This window comes from Ranitomeya variabilis, chromosome 2, assembly GCF_051348905.1.
Source record: "Ranitomeya variabilis isolate aRanVar5 chromosome 2, aRanVar5.hap1, whole genome shotgun sequence".
Taxonomy (NCBI): domain Eukaryota; kingdom Metazoa; phylum Chordata; class Amphibia; order Anura; family Dendrobatidae; genus Ranitomeya; species Ranitomeya variabilis.
The window spans coordinates 54,668,754-54,689,465 of NC_135233.1; the positions used below are offsets into that span (position 1 = coordinate 54,668,754).

Sequence of the window (20,712 nt, forward strand, 5' to 3'; positions counted from 1 at the left end):
AGTATTCAGCAATCTAACATCAGCTACTGTAACTTCCCTTATTTTCCTTTCTACGTCATGCCACTCTGCAGCTTGAAGTCTGCCATTCTAATGAATTTCACGTACTTTATACCTTCCAAAAATCTTCACATACTTAACACCTTCGTGTTCTGCCACTATCTACTGACTTTCCTGTTGCTCGGCCACTCTATTCCCCATGGCAAAAGCAAAAAATGAAAATGAAAAACACACAAAAATGAGAAAAGAAAACAGTACTAAAAAAAACCTTCTAAAAATGAGTATATAAAACACTAAGTAAAACCCAAAACGATAAGAAAAACCGTCAAAAACTCAGTTCACAACCAAAAACTCAAAACTTTGATACAAGAGTAAAAAAAACTTTTTTCAAAAATAAATAAATAAAAAATAAAAAGGTAAAGAGATTGAAGATTGAGGAAAACTTAATTAAAAAAACTTTAAAATGCCGCAAAAAGAAAAAGACCCTTTAAGAGAGTAAAAATCTCTGCGCTCAAATGCAGTCAGAGACATACTTCCTCTTTTTATATACCGTATGCTATTGCAATAATATCAAATGTCACTAAAATCACGTTTCTGAAAACACTTATGTCACATCAAAAATGATAGATACAATTTAAATTTCACTTCTTCACAAAAAAAACTACACATACCCAGCACTGCAGCTGAAAACAGTCCGGAAAAAAAAATGTGACAGTTTGATTTACAATGCATATCTCTCTGCTAAACAGCACGGAGAAAGAGGAAGTTCGGACAAGAGAACTATTTCTGCTTCTTAAAGCGGCAATAGTACATGACACAAACAGACAGATAGAGATAGACAATCCGAGAGATGCCCTTTTAAATTGTGTGACACATGCAGGTTGCGCTGGGAACAGACTACTGCCAATCGCACTGGCACGCACCTGCGTCCGGGCCGCCTGCGTGAGAACCACAACAAGCGGGAAATCTACCACCCCGGTCCGGACGTCCTGACTGGATCGCCGGCACTACGGGAATCTGCAGTAGCCCTCTTAAGTTATCACTACCTGTGCCTGGAACCTGGAGCCACCTGTCCCGAGACCTCCTGTCTCTCCTATGCACGGGAATCCTGCAATAACTTATCGAGCGATTTGGCCTCCTGCGGTCTGTTTCTCAGCAACCACAAACAAAAGTCACTTTTTCCTTCCTCTCTCGGATTTTACACAAACACATACACGGTCCACAGCAGACACCTCCCAGGGTGGATTCGTGGCTACGGATTTTTTACACTACCTGGGAATTTGTGACCACACCTGACCGGCAAGAGGCATAGACAAGGACCGGGCACAGGGGACTTTCAGGTAAGATGATAACATTTTCTTACCTTACTTATGGAGCTGCGCAGTCTCCTGCCCCTGTGCCAAGGCCACGCCCACAACCTCCGTATCTCCGGTGAGAAGGATCCCGTGCGTTCATCCGTGCCTCGCTGTTGGGGGCCATTTGTTATGGAAATATTAGGGTTGGATAAATATATCCCTCTGTGTGCTGTGGCCGCTCCCAATTAGACTGAGTATTTTGAGCGCTCATCAAGGAATGAGACTGCACACCATGCTGTGTCAATAACATTCCATCAATACTGAAACTTTATTGTACATACATAGTTTTATATTTTCACATAGAAAGGAGTGGTTAGGGGTTGTCAGGGGTGGTTAGTTAATTACCATATTGTCTAGCTCGTCTGTCATTGGTTATCTAAACATATATGGAATATGGTGATTAATGCTCATATGACTGCGGATTAAGCAACTAAACTTGAGTTCTGTGTCTAGGACAAAGTTGAGACATGTGACACTGTTGGTCTGCCGTTTCAGCAAGATTCAGCTATATTCTAGGCATTATTTCAGACATCTGACCCGAATTCCTGTTTTTAAGATGGAAAAACCCCATACAGTCTGTCTGGCTTATATCAGTTTGTCAGCCATTTTAAACCATTGATTATAATGTATATATTAGCTGTGAGTATAAGAGTATATAAGTATATATTTGATTATAGAGGAGTATACATGCAAGTGAGATCTACATGATATATATATTTCTAACACTAAAGGCTTTGATTGTCTAGGTGTCACACGTATGTACTAAGCCGTAATTGAGGGAGTTATTCAATGGAGGGTTTTGTACATGTGACACCATATGTTTTTTAGCAAGGTTTTTTGGTCATATTCTGGGGCCAATTCATCAACATATTTAAGTCAGTAATCAAATTTTTGCACATTGTACAAAATTTGTTGGTGTTTTTATGCAAACTTTTTGAAAAGGGACAAAGCAGAAAGGGACGTGGCTGGCACAGCTTGAGAGATTATTATTATTATTATTATTATTATTTATTGTTATAGCGCCATTTATTCCATGGCGCTTTACAAGTGAGGAGGGGTATACATAATAACAAGTACAATAATCTTGAACAATACAAGTCATAACTGGTACAGTAGGAGAGAGGACCCTGCCCGCGAAGGCTCACAATCTACAAGGGATGGGTGAGAATACAGTAGGTGAGGATAGAGCTGGTCATGCAGCGGTTTGGTCGATCGGTGGTTACTGCAGGTTGTAGGCTTGTCGGAAGAGGTGGGACAGATTCCTTATAACTTACAGCACAAAAGTGGAGGAAATTATATCAGAAATGTGCTCCGGTCCATTAGCGGAGTACATTTCTGACTCTGACACGTGGACAACTAAAATATTCTCCTCTAAATTAATTTAATCCATCCGACTCCATCATACCCTGTATCAAGACCAGTGCACAAAAACGCCAGTCTTGAGAATTCCCACCTCTGTCTGCGACGATGTATAGTGTATAATAATACAAGTGAGCCATGGTTTATCATATGCTATATACAGTGGGGAAAATAGGTATTTGATACACTGCCGATTTAGCAAGTTTTCTCACCCGCCTATTGTCCTGTAGCCATCCCAGCCTTGTGCAGGTCTACAATTTTGCCCCTGGTGTTCTTAGACAGCTCTTTGGTCTTGGCCATGGTGGAGAGGTTGGAGTGTGATTGAGTGTGTGGACAGGTCTTTTATACAGGTAACAAGTTCAAACAGGTGCAATTAATACAGGCAATGAGTGCAGAGTAGGAGGCTTCTTATAGAAAAACTAACAGGTGTGTGAGAGCCAGATTTCTTCCTGGTTGGTAGGTGATCAAATACTTATTTCATGCAATAAAATGCATTTTAATTATGTAAAAATCATACAATGAGATTTTCTGCTTTTTATTTTTAGATTCTGTCTCACAGTTGAAGTGTATCTACAATAAATAATTCAGACCTCTCGATTCTTTGTAAGTGGGAAAACTTGCAAAATCGGCAGTGTGTGAAATATTTATTTTCCCCACTGTAGGTCATGCTTTTTACCACATACTATAAGACAATGGATGCTAAAAACTTGGCAATAAATAGTAAATGTAAACCGATAATAAACAGGTACAACTAAAGTGCTGATTTGGAAGCAGAAATTACATCAATTATTATCTGGAAGTAAATGGGATACCAATCAGCTATAAACAGAAAATCAAAGACAGGTAAAGTGAATTACATTTGTTATGTTGCCAAGGAAAATGGGTAAATGTAAGGATCTGAAAGAAAATGTGTTGTGGCTTCCTGACTGGGTGAGAGCGTCTCCAAAGTAGTAGATAGTGGTCCTAGGAAGGACAAGTGATGATCCAACGACTGGGTCAAGATGCCCAAGGCTCTTTGTGGGGAGTGAAGGCTAGTCCATCTGGTCTGATCTGACAGAACTACTATTGTTGAAAAGTCTTTTCTCTCACCCCAGAACTGGATTCACATCTACCCTGCTCAGAACACCTATATAATCTCATCTATGTTGCTGTTGCTTCTGACTGTTCGCTTGCTAAGGAATAAAGAGCAGGAATCTCTCATGTCTCAGTGTGATATATAAGGGAGACATCACAGCAGCTAGTCTCGTCCACCAGCTCAGAGAAAACTGCAAATTTAGAGCTAGAGCCTGACAAAAGACTGGCAAAAGTGTGGGGTACAAGTCATGGCAAGTGTGATTATTCCTGTTCGTTCACACAGGATAGCTTATTCTGAAAAGTTACTTGAACGTAAAGTGAAAGGATCGGCTACTAACATGTTGGTGACAGATACCACGTCACTTCTAAGGTCTTGTTGAGTCCATGCCTAGACTGGACAGACTTGTTTTACTATCACAAGATAAATCTACACTGTATTAGGTAGGTGGTTTCAGGTTGTGGCTGATCGGTGTACATGGTAAATTTCGGTAGCACCATGCGGAAACATGGTAAGAATAAATAGTATGGATAGCAGGGTATGCTACAGACTTTCCTTATGTTCATAGGGAACCTATCTATGAAGGATATGGCCTGATCCTCTATAGAGAGGTTTTATGAAGTTTTGCTGCCTACGTCCATCTGTAACTACAAGGAACCGGCAGGTAATAAAAGGCGAATGATAAACTTCACTTTTGAAGAGCTTCCAATATTATACACATCTGTCATCCCGAGCAACGGACAGTAAAGATGATCTTGAGGATACCCATGACAGATGCTCCAAATAAAAAAGCACACATGGAGATATTTCACCAGGGCAGACTTACCAACACATCATGCTTGACAGGAATAATAACTGGCAGCTTTAGTTCTGTGTTAGAGGAAGATCTCCTGGCTTCAATAAAAACTTGATGAGACTTTTGATTTTATAGAAGTTTCAAGAAATATTTATCCAGGGGTCGAGCGCTAAATATCCTCCCTAAACCTGTAATTTATCAAGAAAAGAGAAAGAATAGATTTTTTTTTGTATTTTCAATCCTGTATATTGTGTACTTTTATATGTGTTTAAAAGGGTTTCCAGCCTATAAAAATATAGCAAATTAATGGTAAGATAACTTATTCGTATTTTCCTATTAGCTGGGGTGCCCTGATCCTGCTGTGTCTGAGTTCTGTGCTTGACCCAGAACAACACTCGACCAATGGAATAAGCGATAGGGGCTGACTGGCGGCTCATTTCAAGGCCAAAGCCAGCCTCCTTCTCTGTTTATGCACCAGACAGGAGTTCTGCATTATTTGGGCTCATATACAAGACAGTGTTACTGCTCCATACCAGCTTTATGGTATATGGAGCACAGGGATGGACATGGACAGCAGGGATCCCCTGTACAAGAGCGATATACGGGCTCCTTGCTCTCTAACAGCTGATCCTCATGGATATTTAAGAGTGGATATTTCATATTAAGCCATTGAGGCATGCGACTCACAGCTCATTTTTTTTTGTTAGTGTCTGATAAGGCCTCACTCACATGTCCAGTTTTCACATACATGGTTTTTATAGTCAATGGGCTCTTTCACAGGCACTGTCCAATTTCTGTTGAATTTGCAAATTAAAGGGAATCTGCCAGTAGGATCAACCCTCCTAAGCCATCTATATGGGAATGTAGGTCATAAAAAGTTAAACAAAATGATACCTTGATATATGTGATTCGATGTCTTATTCCAGAGAAATCCATATTTTTCTTAATATGTAAATGTACTGTTAATATCTAAGGGCTGGACATAGATCTCCCTGAGAATCTGCCTCCAGCTCTCATTATAAGTGAAAGATGGCATTGCCAGAGTAAGACATGTAATGACTGACTGCTCTCCTTATCTCACTGCAGAGCTGTGTGTTATTACAACTAACACAGTACAGCAGAGATGAGCTTCGTCTCATTACAAACACATTTCACACATTTCCAGCAGCCATTGTCCTCTTACATTTTTGTCTGCCTTTCTGTGCTGCCCACCCTCTACACTGGCTTTCTGTGAGATGGAATCTGAAGCACCATAAGAGGACAACTGCAGCTGGAAAAAGTTCAACTCTGCTGTACTGTGTTGGTTATTATCAGACACAGCTCTGCAGTGAGATCTGGAGTCATTACATGTCTCTTACTTTTAAAATATGCTCTGGAGGCAGATTCTCGGGGAGATTTGGGTCCAGCCTAAGGATCTTTACAGCTCATTTACATATTAAGATAAACTTGGATTTATCTGGAACAAAACTTATGTATCATTTTATTCAGTTTCCAATGACCTACATGCACAGATAGACGGCCTAGAAGGGTTGATCCTACTGGCACATTCCCTTTAAACTTGCTCTTTAAATTGAATGGGTCTATGTTAAAATAGAAGGCACATGGATGCCGTCCATGTTGCATCTGTTTGCTATTTTTCACTAGTTTTTATTTCCCATAAACAAAAAAAATGGAACAAATTTAATCAGTATCCCAGATCCGAATTTCAATCGTTTTGTTCTATATGTGCATTTTCATCTTCCATGTCTCATCTTTGCCTTTTCCATGGGAAAGAAGATTGATGGATCAGACACACCGACTAAAAATGGATGAAAGCCAGGTCCAGCACACTGATAAAAATCTTTTTTTTTTTTTTGCTTGTTTTGTTTTTTATGTATACAAAAAAAATTAATGTGTAAATTAAGCCTAAGAGACATCGTTTGGAGACAGAACTCAAATATGACAAACGTTCTGTCCTGAAATAAAAGATTCTGACCCACATTTATCAACAGTGGTGTAAACTTATAATTAGCGGCTAGGAAAACCGGGGGAATGTATTTACATACGGTGCAACACAGTTATATCTCACTTCTATAAATCTGTTATTAACCCCTTCACCCCCAAGGGTGGTTTGCACGTTAATGGCCAGGCCAATTTTTACAATTCTGACCACTGTCCCTTTATGAGGTTATAACTCTGGAACGCTTCAACGGATCCTGGTGATTCTGACAATGTTTTCTTGTGACATATTGTACTTCATGATAGTGGTAAAATTTCTTTGATATTACCTGTGTTTATTTGTGAAAAAAATGGAAATTTGGCGAAAATTGATGATTGATGTGCCTAAACATTGAAACCCCCCCACAAGTGACACCATTTTGGAAAGTAGACCACCTAAGGAACGTATCTAGATCTGTGGTGAGCACTTTGACCCACCAAGTGCTTCACAGAAGTTTATAACGCAGAGCCGTAAAAATAAAACAAAAATTTTTTCCCACAAAAATTATTTTTTAGCCCCCAGTTTTGTATTTTCCCGAGGGTAACAGGAGAAATTGGACCCCAAAAGTTGTTGTCCAATTTCTCTTGAGTACGCTGATACCCCATATGTGGGGGGGAACCACCGTTTGGGCGCATGGGAGGGCTTGGAAGGGAAGGAGCGCCATTTGGAATGCAGACTTAGATGGAATGGTCTGCAGGCGTCACATTGCGTTTGCAGAGCCCCTAATGTACCTAAACAGTAGAAACCCCCCACAAGTGACACCATTTTGGAAAGTAGACACCCTAAGGAACTCATCTAGATGTGTTGTGAGAGCTTTGAACCCCCAAGTGTTTCACTACAGTTTATAACGCAGAGCCGTGCAAATAATAAATATTTTTTTTCCACAAAAATTATTTTTTAGCCCCCAGTTTTGTATTTTCTCAAGGGTAAAAGGAGACATTGGACCCCAAAAGTTGTTCTCCAATGTGTTCCGAGTACGCTGATACCCCATATGTTGGGGTAAACCCCTGTTTGGGAGCACGGGAGAGCTCGGAATGGAAGGAGCACTGTTTTACTTTTTCAACACAGAATTGGCTGGAATTGAGATCGGACGCCATGTCGCGTTTGGAGAGCCCCTGATGTGCCTAAACAGTGGAAACCCCCCAATTATAACTGAAACCCTAATCCAAACACAGCCCTAACCCTAATCCCAATGGTAACCCTAACCACACCTCTAACCCAGACACACCCCTAACCCTAATCCCAACCCTATTCCCAACCGTAAATGTAATCCAAACCCTAACCCAAACTTTAGCCCCAATACTAACCCTAACTTTAGCCCCAACCCTAACTGTAGCCTTAACCCTAGCCCCAACCCTAGCCCTAACCCTAGCCCCAACCCTAACCCTAGCCCTAACCCTAGCCCCAACCCTAGCCCCAACCCTAACCCTAGCCCTAACCCTAGCCCTAACCCTAGCCCTAATTATAACCCTAACCCTAGCACTAACCCTAATGGGAAAATGGAAATAAATACATTTTTTAAATTTTTTAATTTTTCCCTAACTAAGCGGGTGATGAAGGGGGGTTTGATTTACTTTTATAGCGGGTTTTTTAGCAGATTTTTATGATTGGCAGCCGTCACACAGTTAAAGACGCTTTTTATTGCAAAAAATAATTTTTGCATTACCACATTTTGAGAGCTATAATTTTTCCATATTTGAGTCCACAGAGTCATGTGAGGTCTTGTTTTTTGCGGGACGAGTTGACATTTTTATTGGTAACATGTTCGGGAACGTGTTGTGAATTCTGCTCTTGGGCTCCCTCTGGTGGTTGTAAGTGGTAGCGCTGCTGTCTCTGAGTCGCAGCATTTGTCAGGTGTATTCACTTTTTGCAAATCTGACTGGGCTATTTAGTCTTGCTTCACCCTTTAGTCAGTGCCAGTTGTCCATTGTTCCTGGAGGATTCACATCTCTGCCTGGTCTCTCCTGCTTTGCAGTTCTTTTCAACAAAGATTAGTTCTGGCCTTGATTTTTTGCTGTCCACATGCTGTGGCCTTATTGTTCAGTTATTTTCCATGTTTTTTTGTCTTGTCCAGCTTGGTCTGTATAAAGATTTGTTTAGCCAAGCTGGTATCTCTGGAGATGCAGATATACCCTCCATATCTTTAGTTAGCTGTGGAGTTTTTGTATTTTCTGTGGTGGATATTTTCTAGTGTTTTAATACTGACCGCATAGTACTCTGTCCTATCCTTTCTATTTAGCTAGAAGTGGCCTCCTTTGCTAAATTCTGATTTCAGTCTGTGTATGTTTTTTCCCTCTCCTCTCACAGTCAATATTTGTGGGGGGCTGCCTATCCTTTGGGAATTTTCTCTGAGGCAAGATAGTTTTCCCTTTTCTATCTTTAGGGGTAATTAGTACTCCGGCTGTGTCGAGATGTCCAGGGAGCGCTAGGTACATTCCACGGCTACTTCTAGTTGCGGTGTTAGGTTCAGGGTCTGCGGTCAGTACAGGTACCACCTTCTCCAGAGTACATCTCATGCTGCTCTTAGGCCACCAGATCATAACAGTACAACTGGCCCACAATGAGTTAACCGCATCTCAGAAGAAGGGAAGGAAAGTGCTGAGCCATTTTTTTTTCTGTAGTCTGTTGTGTTTTTTTTTCTTCCCTCGTTACCTCTGGGTGGCTCAGGAGTTCAGCGCTGGTATAGATGTTCAGGGATTGGCTTCTCGTGTGGATCAACTTGCTGCTAGAGTACAGGGTATTTCCGATTATATTGTTCAGACTCCGGTTTTAGAGCCTAGAATTCCAACTCCTGATTTGTTTTTTGGGAATAGGTCCAAATTTCTGAGCTTGAAAAATAACTGTAAACTGTTTTTTGCTCTGAAACCCCGTTCCTCTGGTGATCCCATCCAGCAGGTTAAAATTGTTATATCTCTGCTGCGTGGTGACCCCCAGGATTGGGCATTTGCCCTGGAACCTGGGAATCCGGCGTTGCTTAATGTAGACACCTTTTTTCAGGCGCTTGGGTTATTGTATGACGAGCCTAATTCAGTGGATCATGCTGAGAAGACCTTGTTGGCCCTGTCTCAGGGTCAAGAAGCGGCAGAATCATATTGCCAGAAGTTTAGAAAATGGTCTGTACTGACTAAATGGAATGAGGATGCCTTGGCGGCAATCTTCAGAAAGGGTCTTTCTGAATCCGTTAAAGATGTTAAGGTGGGGTTCCCCACGCCTGCTGGTCTGAGTGATTCTATGTCTCTGGCCATTCAGATTGATCGGCGCTTGCGCGAGCGCAGAGTTGTGCACACTATGGCATTGTCTTCCGAGCGGAGTCCTGAGCCTATGCAGTGTGATAGGATTGTGTCTAGAGCTGAACGACAAGGATTCAGACGTCAGAATAGGTTGTGTTTTTACTGCGGCGATTCTGCTCATGTTATTTCTGATTGCCCTAAGCGTACCAAGAGAATCGCTAGTTCTGTTACCATCAGTACTGTACAACCTAAATTTCTGTTATCTGTGACCCTGATCTGCTCATTATCGTCATTTTCTGTCATGGCATTTGTGGATTCAGGCGCCGCTCTAAACTTAATGGACTTAGAATTTGCCAGACGTTGTGGTTTCCCCTTGCAGCCTTTGCAGAGTCCTATTCCTTTGAGGGGCATTGATGCTACACCGTTGGCTAAAAGTAAACCTCAGTTTTGGACACAGCTGACCATGTGCATGGCGCCAGCCCATCAGGAAGATTGTCGTTTTCTGGTGTTGCATAATTTGCATGATGCTATTGTGCTGGGTTTCCCATGGTTACAGGTGCATAATCCGGTATTAGATTGGAAATCTATGTCTGTGACTAGTTGGGGTTGTCAGGGGGTTCATGGTGACGTTCCTTTGATGTCAATTGCCTCCTCCCCCTCTTCTGAAATTCCTGAGTTTTTGTCAGATTTCCAGGATGTATTCGATGAGCCCAAGTCCAGTTCCCTTCCACCGCATAGGGACTGTGATTGTGCTATTGACTTGATTCCAGGCTGTAAGTTCCCTAAGGGCTGACTTTTCAACCTGTCTGTGCCAGAACATACCGCCATGCGGAGCTATGTTAAGGAATCCTTGGAGAAGGGGCATATTCGGCCATCTTCTTCACCATTGGGAGCAGGTTTTTTTTTGTTGCCAAAAAAGATGGCTCCTTGAGACCCTGTATTGATTCTCGCCTCTTGAATAAGATCACGGTCAAATTCCAATACCCTTTGCCTTTGCTTTCTGATCTGTTTGCTAGGATTAAGGGGGCTAGTTGGTTTACTAAGATTGACCTTCGAGGGGCATATAATCTTGTTCGTATTAAGCAGGGTGACGAATGGAAAACTGCGTTTAATACGCCCGAAGGCCATTTTGAATACCTTGTGATTGCCATTCGGACTCTCTAATGCTCCATCTGTGTTTCAGTCCTTCATGCATGATATATTTCGGAATTATCTTGATAAATTCATGATTGTATATTTGGATGATATTTTGATTTTTTCAGATGATTGGGAGTCTCATGTGAAACAAGTCAGGATGGTATTTCAGATCCTTCGTGATAATGCCTTGTTTGTGAAGGGGTCTAAGTGCCTCTTTGGAGTACAGAAGATTTCTTTTTTGGGCTTCATTTTTTCTCCCTCATCTATAGAAATGGATCCGGTTAAGGTTCAGGCCGTTCATGATTGGATCCAGCCCACATCCGTGAAGAGCCTTCAGAAATTTTTGGGCTTTGCTAATTTTTATCGCCGTTTCATTGCCAACTTCTCCAGTGTGGTTAAACCCCTGACCCATTTGAGGAAGAAAGGCGCTGATTTGACGAATTGGTCCTCTGCGGCTGTTTCTGCCTTTCAGGAGCTTAAACGCCGATTTACTTCTGCCCCTGTGTTGCGTCAGCCGGATGTTTCTCTTCCTTTTCAGGTTGAGGTTGATGCTTCTGAGATTGGGGCAGGGGCCGTTTTGTCTCAGAGGAATTCTGATGGTTCCTTGATGAAACCGTGTGCCTTCTTTTCTCGAAAGTTTTCGCCTGTGGAACGCAATTATGATGTCGGCAATCGTGAGTTGTTGGCTATGAAGTGGGCATTTGAGGAGTGGCGACATTGGCTTGAGGGGGCCAAGCACCGTATTGTGGTCTTGACCGATCATAAGAATCTGATTTATCTCGAGTCTGCCAAACGGCTGAATCCTAGACAGGCCCGATGGTCACTGTTTTTCTCCCGTTTTGATTTTGTGGTCTCGTATCTTCCGGGTTCTAAGAATGTTAAGGCTGATGCCCTCTCTAGGAGCTTTTTGCCTGATTCTCCTGGGGTCCTTGAGCCGGTCGGTATTCTGAAGGAAGGGGTGATTCTTTCTGCCATCTCCCCTGATTTACGACGGGTTCTTCAGGAATTTCAGGCTGATAAACCTGACCGCTGTCCAGTGGGGAAATTGTTTGTTCCTGACAGATGGACTAGTAAAGTGATTTCGGAGGTTCATTGTTCTGTGTTAGCTGGTCATCCGGGGATTTTTGGTACCAGAGATTTGGTTGGTAGGTCCTTTTGGTGGCCTTCTTTGGCACGGGATGTGCGTTCTTTTGTGCAGTCCTGTGGGACTTGTGCGCGGGCCAAGCCTTGCTGTTCCCGCGCTAGTGGGTTGCTTTTGCCTTTGCCGGTCCCTGAGAGGCCTTGGACGCATATTTCTATGGATTTTATTTCGGATCTTCTGGTTTCCCAGAGGATGTCAGTTATCTGGGTGGTTTGTGACCGGTTTTCTAAGATGGTTCATTTGGTACCTTTGCCTAAGTTGCCTTCCTCTTCTGATTTGGTTCCGTTGTTTTTTCAGCATGTGGTTCGTTTGCATGGCATTCCGGAGAATATTGTGTCCGATAGAGGTTCCCAGTTTGTTTATAGGTTTTGGCGGGCCTTTTGTGCTAGGCTGGGCATTGATTTGTCTTTTTCTTCCGCATTTCATCCTCAGACAAATGGCCAAACCGAGCGAACTAATCAGACTTTGGAAACTTATTTGAGATGCTTTGTGTCTGCTGATCAGGATGATTGGGTGGCTTTCTTGCCATTGGCCGAGTTTGCCCTTAATAATCGGGCTAGTTCTGCTACCTTGGTTTCACCCTTCTTTTGTAACTCTGGTTTTCATCCTCGTTGTTCTTCGGGGCAGGTTGAGCCTTCTGATTGTCCTGGGGTGGACTCTGTGGTTGACAGGTTGCAGCAAATTTGGGCTCATGTTGTTGACAATTTGGTGTCGTCTCAGGAGAGGGCTCAGCGTTTTGCTAACCGTCGTCGGTGTGTTGGTTCCCGGCTTCGGGTTGGGGATTTGGTCTGGTTGTCTTCCCGTCATGTCCCTATGAAGGTTTCTTCCCCTAAGTTTAAACCTCGGTTTATTGGCCCTTATAGGATTTCTGAGATTATCAATCCAGTGTCCTTTCGTTTGGCCCTTCCAGCCTCTTTTTCCATCCATAATGTTTTTCATAGATCTTTGTTGCGGAAATATGTGGTGCCCGTTGTTCCCTCTGTTGATCCTCCTGCCCCGGTGTTGATTGATGGGGAGTTGGAGTATGTGGTTGAGAAGATTTTGGATTCTCGTTTTTCGAGGCGGAAGCTTCAGTATCTTGTCAAATGGAAGGGTTATGGCCAGGAGGATAATTCTTGGGTTGTTGCCTCTGATGTTCATGCTGATGATTTGGTTCGTGCCTTTCATTTGGCTCGTCCGGATCGGCCTGGGGGCTCTGGTGAGGGTTCGGTGACCCCTCCTCAAGGGGGGGGGGTTACTGTTGTGAATTCTGCTCTTGGGCTCCCTCCGGTGGCTGTAAGTGGTAGCGCTGCTGTCTCTGAGTCGCAGCATTTGTCAGGTGTGTTCACTTTTTGCAAATCTGACTGGGCTATTTAGTCTTGCTTCACCCTTTAGTCAGTGCCAGTTGTCCATTGTTCCTGGAGGATTCACATCTCTGCCTGGTCTCTCCTGCTTTGCAGTTCTTTTCAACAAAGATAAGTTCTGGCCTTGATTTTTTGCTGTCCACATGCTGTGGCCTTATTGTTCAGTTCTTTTCCATGTTTTTTTTGTCTTGTCCAGCTTGGTCTGTATAAAGATTTGTTTAGCCAAGCTGGTATCTCTGGAGATGCAGATATACCCTCCATATCTTTAGTTAGCTGTGGAGTTTTTGTATTTTCTGTGGTGGATATTTTCTAGTGTTTTAATACTGACCGCATAGTACTCTGTCCAATCCTTTCTATTTAGCTAGAAGTGGCCTCCTTTGCTAAATTCTGATTTCAGTCTGTGTATGTTTTTTTTCCCTCTCCTCTCACAGTCAATATTTGTGGGGGGCTGCCTATCCTTTGGGAATTTTCTCTGAGGCAAGATAGTTTTCCCTTTTCTATCTTTAGGGGTAATTAGTCCTCCGGCTGTGTCGAGATGTCCAGGGAGCGCTAGGTACATTCCACGGCTACTTCTAGTTGCGGTGTTAGGTTCAGGGTCTGCGGTCAGTACAGGTACCACCTTCTCCAGAGTACGTCTCATGCTGCTCTTAGGCCACCAGATCATAACAGGCACGGGAGATTTTTTGATCGCTTTTTATTCCGATTTTTGTGAGGCAGAATGACCAAAAACCAGCTATTCATGAATTTCTTTTGGGGGAGGCGTTTATACCGTTCCGCGTTTGGTAAAATTGATAAAGCAGTTTTCTTCTTCGGGTCAGTACGATTACAGCGATATCTCATTTATATAATTTTTTTATACAATATAAACTATTTTATAGAAAAAATAATTATTTTGGCATCGCTTTATTCTGAGGACTATAACTTTTTTATTTTTTCGCTGATGATGCTGTATGGCAGCTCGTTTTTTGCGGGACAAGATGACGTTTTCAGCGGTACCATGGTTATTTATATCCGTCTTTTTGATCGCGTGTTATTCCACTTTTTGTTTGGCGGTATGAGAATAAAGCGTTGTTTTTTGCCTTGTTTTTTCTTACGGTGTTCACTGAAGGGGTTAACTAGTGATATAGTTTTATAGGTGGGGTCGTTACGGACGCGGCGATACTAAATATGTGTACTTTTATTGTTTGATTTTTTTTATTTAGATAAAGAAATGTATTTATGGGAATAATATATATTTTTTTTCTTTATTTAGGAATTTTTTTTTTCTTTTTTTTTTTTTTACACATGTGGAAATTTTTTTTTAAACTTTTTTACTTTGCCCCAGGGGGGACATCACAGATCGCCGATCTGACAGTTTGCACAGTACTTACCAGAGCCTGGTCTGCACCCGGAAGTAATCCCTGCAGGACCCGGATGCAGCCCCGCGGCCATTTTGGATCCGGGGCCTGCAGGGATAGGAGGTAAGAGACCCTCGCAGCAACGCGATCACATCGCGTTGCTCCGGGGGTCTCAGGGAAGCACGCAGGGAGCCCCCTCCCTGCGCGATGCTTCCCTGTACCGCCGGCACACCGCAATCATGCTTGATCGCGGTGTGACGGGGGTTAATGTGCCGGGGGCGGTCCGTGACCGCTCCTGGCACATTGTGCCGGATGTCAGCTGCGATAGGCAGCTGACACCCGGCCGCGATCGGCCGCGCTCCCCCCGTGAGCGCGGCCGATCGCGCTGGACGTACTATTCCATCCTTGGGAATTAGGGCCCACCCCACATGGACGGAATAGTACGTCCAATGGCAGAAAGGGGTTAATGGTATTAAGTTTTATACTGGTTGAAAATGGGTTCCTTTTCCTATGCTGGGGTTTAGAAGAGGAAAAATGAAATTTTTTTGTCCTGTTTAAAATTATCTGTGATTTGTTTTGTTTTTTTAAATGCTGCATTTTTTAAAAGGATCTATATCCCTTCCCAAGTTGTAATCAAGTTGTAAACAAGACTAAATGACCTAGTGTAATAATAATATAAGTTTGTGATACTGTTCCAGATACATAAAAAAAAAATCTCATACATTAACGAAAAAACTTGTAATATGGCCGTACGCGTGCGCTCTGCAGTCCTGGGTGCTTAGCTCACAAACGATTTTTTTCTTTTACTCTGGATACAACTTTATAATAAACTTTCAAATGGAAGAGAAATTAAAGAGGTGCTCCACTACAATCTATATTGTGCACAACGATTTAAACCTCGGAAATAAGTATTTTTTTTTTCAAATAAATTCTTTTTTTATATTTGCCAGTGAGCGGCGCTACCTCTGCTCGCTCAGTGCCAATCACGTGACTTAATAAAGGCTAAGGACATCTTTGAGGACTTTTTTTTTAATTTAAAGGCAAATGTTTTTCATGAAAAAATAGTTTTTGAAACTATGTTTCATTAAAAATTTGGCTTTTCTAGACTCCTTTATCCCTGCCGATTGTTGGCTGCACATACAGAATAATGAGTTTTTCAAGCCGAAACATCTTCAGGAGACTTTCTTTTTAGGGGAGTTTTGGTATGAATTTTGGTATGAGTCTGTGGCATCTTTTAGACTAGGTTCCCACGTTAAGTATTTGGTGTATTTTTGAGTGCATTTTTTTTTACAAGCAGTTCTATCTCATTTTTTCAGCTGTTTTATTTTTGCCATGCTTTAAATAAATAAAACTACTTTGTTTTGGATACTTTCTAATATTCCTGTTATTTTATAGCCATGTGTAGATTACATGTGCATTTAGTGCATTTATAAAAGCTGTAAAAACACATGTTCGTTTTATTATCTGTGGCTTTTTGAGCATTTTTCAAAACCACAATTGAAAAAAATGCTAAAAAAAATTCCTCATATGAATATCTAAGTGGATTTCCCATAGAAACCTATTAAAAGAGTTTTCTATTTAAAGTAGTTTTTAAAGATTATGGAGAGGATTCACTCTAAAAAAAAAAAACAACAAAAAAAACCCCTCAGTGTAAACATACCCTTAGAGGAGTAACATTGAAATGAATAGTAAAAGTCTTTCAAGTGTTTTTAAGGTTAGTTCACACAACATTTTTTTCATGTGGGTTTAAATGGGGTCCCGTCAGAAACCTGCCTGAAAAAGCACAAAAAGCACAAAATGCAAAAAAATGGTTAAAAGATTGGACGCATTCAAGTCTATGTAAAAAAGATTTAAAAAACCCTTTGGAACGTCTTTTTACTGCGTCAGGTTTCCAAAGATGCAAAGTGGTTAAAAGAATGACCGATTTATTTTTCGACTACAAGTCAATAGAAAGGCTCGAAGATTCCCAAGTGTCTTTCGGAACATTTTGTCAGCATTTTTTTCCTTAAGAACAGCTAGCAATTTGTCATTGTTGAATGAAGTAAAAAAAAGTTTGAAAAACGCTGGCACATTAGTTGCCCCAAAAATGCTGGAGAAAACGGAAAAAAAAACTGCCAGTGGTCAAAAACGTTGAAAAAGCGCTCAGAGAATTACCAAAAAATCCTATAGCTCTTTTGCTTGAAAAAGACATTGTGTGCACATACACAAAGATGATTTTTTTTGTAGATCAGCTAAAAAAACCCTCAAAAAAGTTAGCCTGTACATAGTCTAACCAGGACCAATTCCAGATTGTACTGATCTGTACAGCAAGCTTTTTATTGTCTCCATCAATCAGAAAATTGCAAGCCTTTTCCTATAAGTATTAGATAATGGAAAAAATGTATAATTTTACTAACTGACTTTATAAACCAAAGATTTTTTGGGGGGGAACTTTGTTTGTTGTAATTTACTTAACCTTGTGGATAAAACCCTCTCCTGGTGCTGTAATAATAGACATCACATAAGTCCAATCCACTCACCATTCTCCTTTAGTTGAGCGTAGTGTCGAGAAACGTTTTTGGCAGCGGAGGACAGAGGGTCTGTAATGGGTTCATGTCTCATCCCAGACTGGAGAGGGACTCCGTCTTGTGACCTTTTTAGGGAGGTTTCATTGTCATTTACGATACTGAATGTCCTTAAATCTGAGAATCCAGCCTATTGTATAATTGTTATTCTAGCCGGGTCCCTAAGGACATCGCGACTCCAATATCATCTTTGTTTTCTGGTTCTCACAGTAAAGCGAGAGCGCTTAACATCACATATTGGGAGAAAGAGAGGGAGCGCAAAAGTGTAGGTTCATTTTTGGAGCTGCTTCGTAGGACATTACACAACAATGATTAGGAATCATAGTCTTCTGTGGATCTTTAGGAGAACCACGAGTAGTTATGACTGTCATTGGACTTTCAGATGACTTGCTCTTATTGTGTAGATAATGTAATAATGTAATAAACTGACAATCTGCAAATATTTTTTTCCTATTTAATTGACTTACCAACCCCAAAAAATAAAACTGCAAAGTGCCAGCCTCTAGGTGTCTCCCTTCTGTATAACTTGCTGTCCCCTGCCTGTTGTCAGGTGTAATCCATCTCTTTATTAAATCAGCCTACTGATCCATCATAATTTATGTGCTGTCAACAGCATAGGGGTCCGTCCGTAACACTTATAGCTCTCAAAAAGCAGTGTAACAGAAATAGCACAAAATCCTCACATATCATAAAAATAATATTTTATTAAACAATTTAAAATATACACTTATAACAGTAACAATCTTTCCCTAAGTACCTCAGATGTGAGGGACCGACAGGCTACTAATTTCACCTCACATAGTATTAAAGCAGTAAATCCAATCACAATAAATATAAAGTTTTTGTATCTCAATAACAACGTTATATCAGCCCACAATCAATGCATAAACCAGGTGTAACACCTATTGCACGGGCCAGTTGCAAATAATCTCCTAAATACCGCAGCATCGGATATCATTTATTGTCATTTTGCCCTCATAAATCTCTGGGATAGACTTGTCTCTTAATGCCAAGGTTGGAGATGAATAAAACCCACTGCAATACTTACAATGTGTGAACAGAGTGCCCGGTCCCTCTACCCCGACGCGCGTTTCGTCCGCTTCTTCAGGGGGCGTGATCCATCTGTAATCCATCTCTTGCGGCAATAAAGCTGAGTTTGAAGGAAGTATGAAATTGTAAGGTAAGCTATAATGTCAATAGAACTGGTTAATATGCATCCACAATATTGCCTTCACACAAAGGAAATAGCATCTGTCTGCTCTTAGGGTATGTGCACATGTTGCAGATTCGCCTGTGGAATTTTCTGCTCAGATTCTGCATCTCTTGGCAGAAAACGCAGTTAAAAATCCGCAAGTTTTTTATGCGGATTTTCATGTGTTTTTTTCATGCTGATTTGTATGGGTTTTTGTAAGCTACATAAAGATATATTATTTAACAATTAAAAAGGAAAGAATTGTAATGTAATTTCCTTGTCCAATTTCTTCTTTTACATACTCCATTAAAAAATAATGTTTACACACACACAGATAGATAGATCTATAGACAGATAATAATTTTTTATAATACTAATTTTTTATTTATATAGCGCCAACATATTCCGCAGCACTTTACAATTAAGCGTGGACATATACAGATAAATTCAATACAAGTTAAGACAATTTAAACAGTGACATTAGGAGTGAGGTCTTTGCTCGCAAGCTTACAATCTACAAGGAAATGGTGGGACACAATAGGTGAAAAGTGCTTGTTATTTCAGGTCTGGCAATTATAATACATAGGGATTTTCATATAAAGCTGCATGATCCGGTCATCAGCCCGTGTGTTTAAGTGCAATAGTCAAGTATCAAGTGCCGTTATCGTGTGCATGGAGGGTGTGGAGACAGATAAATAGTAGGGTGCAGATTCAGAATAATATTTGGAAGGAAGGAACAGGGCAAAGTTAGTTTACTGAGTCGTTGATGTGGTAGGCTTGTTATAGATAGATCTATAGATAGATAGATAAATGGGTCTATAGATAGACAGATATAGCTATAGATAGATAATACCTACCAAGCCCGATGTTTAGTAATAAACGTAATAAAATGGTACATAAAGAGTTAAATAAATACGCGCACACACAAAATCTGTGTTAAGCCGGGGTCACACTTGCAAGAAACTCGCACGAGTCTCGCACGTCAGTACCCGGCACTGCCGCCGGCACGCGGACCAGAGCGTTCAGCTGCATAGAAATACATGCAGCCGCACACTCTGGTCCCGAGTGCCGACGGCAGTGCCGGGTACTGAGGTGCGAGACTCGTGCGGGTTTCTCACAACTGTGAACCAGGCCTTAAACGCAATATCTGTTTAATTAAAAAAAAATGAAAAAAAAAATGGAGTGGACTCCTCCACAATTTTCTGTGCCAGAGAGGGAAAGCCAGTGACTGGGGGCTGATGTTTATAGCCTAGAAAGGGGTTAATACCCATGGATCTTCCCAGGCTATGAATATCAACCTGCAGCTGTATATTTAGCCTTTACTGGTTAATACTGGCACTTAGCCTCTCTCTTCCCACTGCCCTGTAGTGGTGGCATATGGGGTAATATTTGTGGGGTTGATGTCACCTTTGTATTGTAAGGTGACATCAAGCCGACTTAGTAATGGAGAGGCGTCAATAAGATACCTATCCATTACTTATCATATAGTTGTTAAGCGGTTAAATAAACACAGCCAGAATAAAGTATTTTAATGAAATAAAACATTACACAGTTTGCCATCTTTATTATGCAGCTAATCAATGCGACGCCCTCGATCTCCTGTAATAAAAATAAAATAATAAACCAACGCAAATACTCCCTGTTCCGACGTAATCCATTTAAGGGCTCCTTCTCACTTGCGAGAAATATGTGTGAGTCTCGCAAGTTAAAACCAAGCTCTGGCGCCGGCACTCCAGAGTGGAGCGTGCGGCTGCATAGCAATGCATGAAGCCGCATGCTCTGCTCCCAAGTGCCAGCGCCAGAGCTTGGTTTTAACCTGCGAGACTCGCACGTATTTCTCGCAAGTGAAAAGGAGCCCTAATAACGACTGTTCCACGATGATCTCCCCTATAGAGCTGTCACATCAGCTGACACACGGGAGATCGTCATGGGACACTCATTATTAAATGGATTATGTCGGAACAGGGAGTATACTGTTGGTTTATTATTTTATTTTTTTTACAGGTAATCGAGGGCGTCGGGGATTAGCTGTATGGTGAGTATGTGTACTGTTAGTGGTTTTTTTTACACTTGAAAACAGTAGCCGGATGATGGTACTACTGTCCCATCATTGGCTAGCTGTCACTGTAGCTGGCATAGCCGGATGGGACTAGTAGTCCCATCGGACGATGCCTGCCTGCATACAGACCCGCACACACACACAGCCCCACA

At 41.5% G+C, this 20,712-nt stretch overlaps 1 protein-coding gene across 1 annotated transcript in view; it reads right to left on the bottom strand.

The window, feature by feature from the left end:
* LOC143804386 (mucin-like protein) overlaps window positions 1-18,696 on the bottom strand; it is a 96,557-nt gene extending 77,861 nt beyond the window's left edge. Inside the window, exons 1-2 of the mRNA XM_077282431.1 lie at window positions 18,358-18,696; window positions 4,610-4,767 (exon numbers count right to left, since the gene is read on the bottom strand). Of these exons, the coding sequence (XP_077138546.1) occupies window positions 4,610-4,620 (11 nt within the window). The 5' untranslated portion in view covers window positions 4,621-4,767; window positions 18,358-18,696. The remainder of the gene's footprint in view (window positions 1-4,609; window positions 4,768-18,357) is intronic.
* Window positions 18,697-20,712: the final 2,016 nt, after the last annotated feature.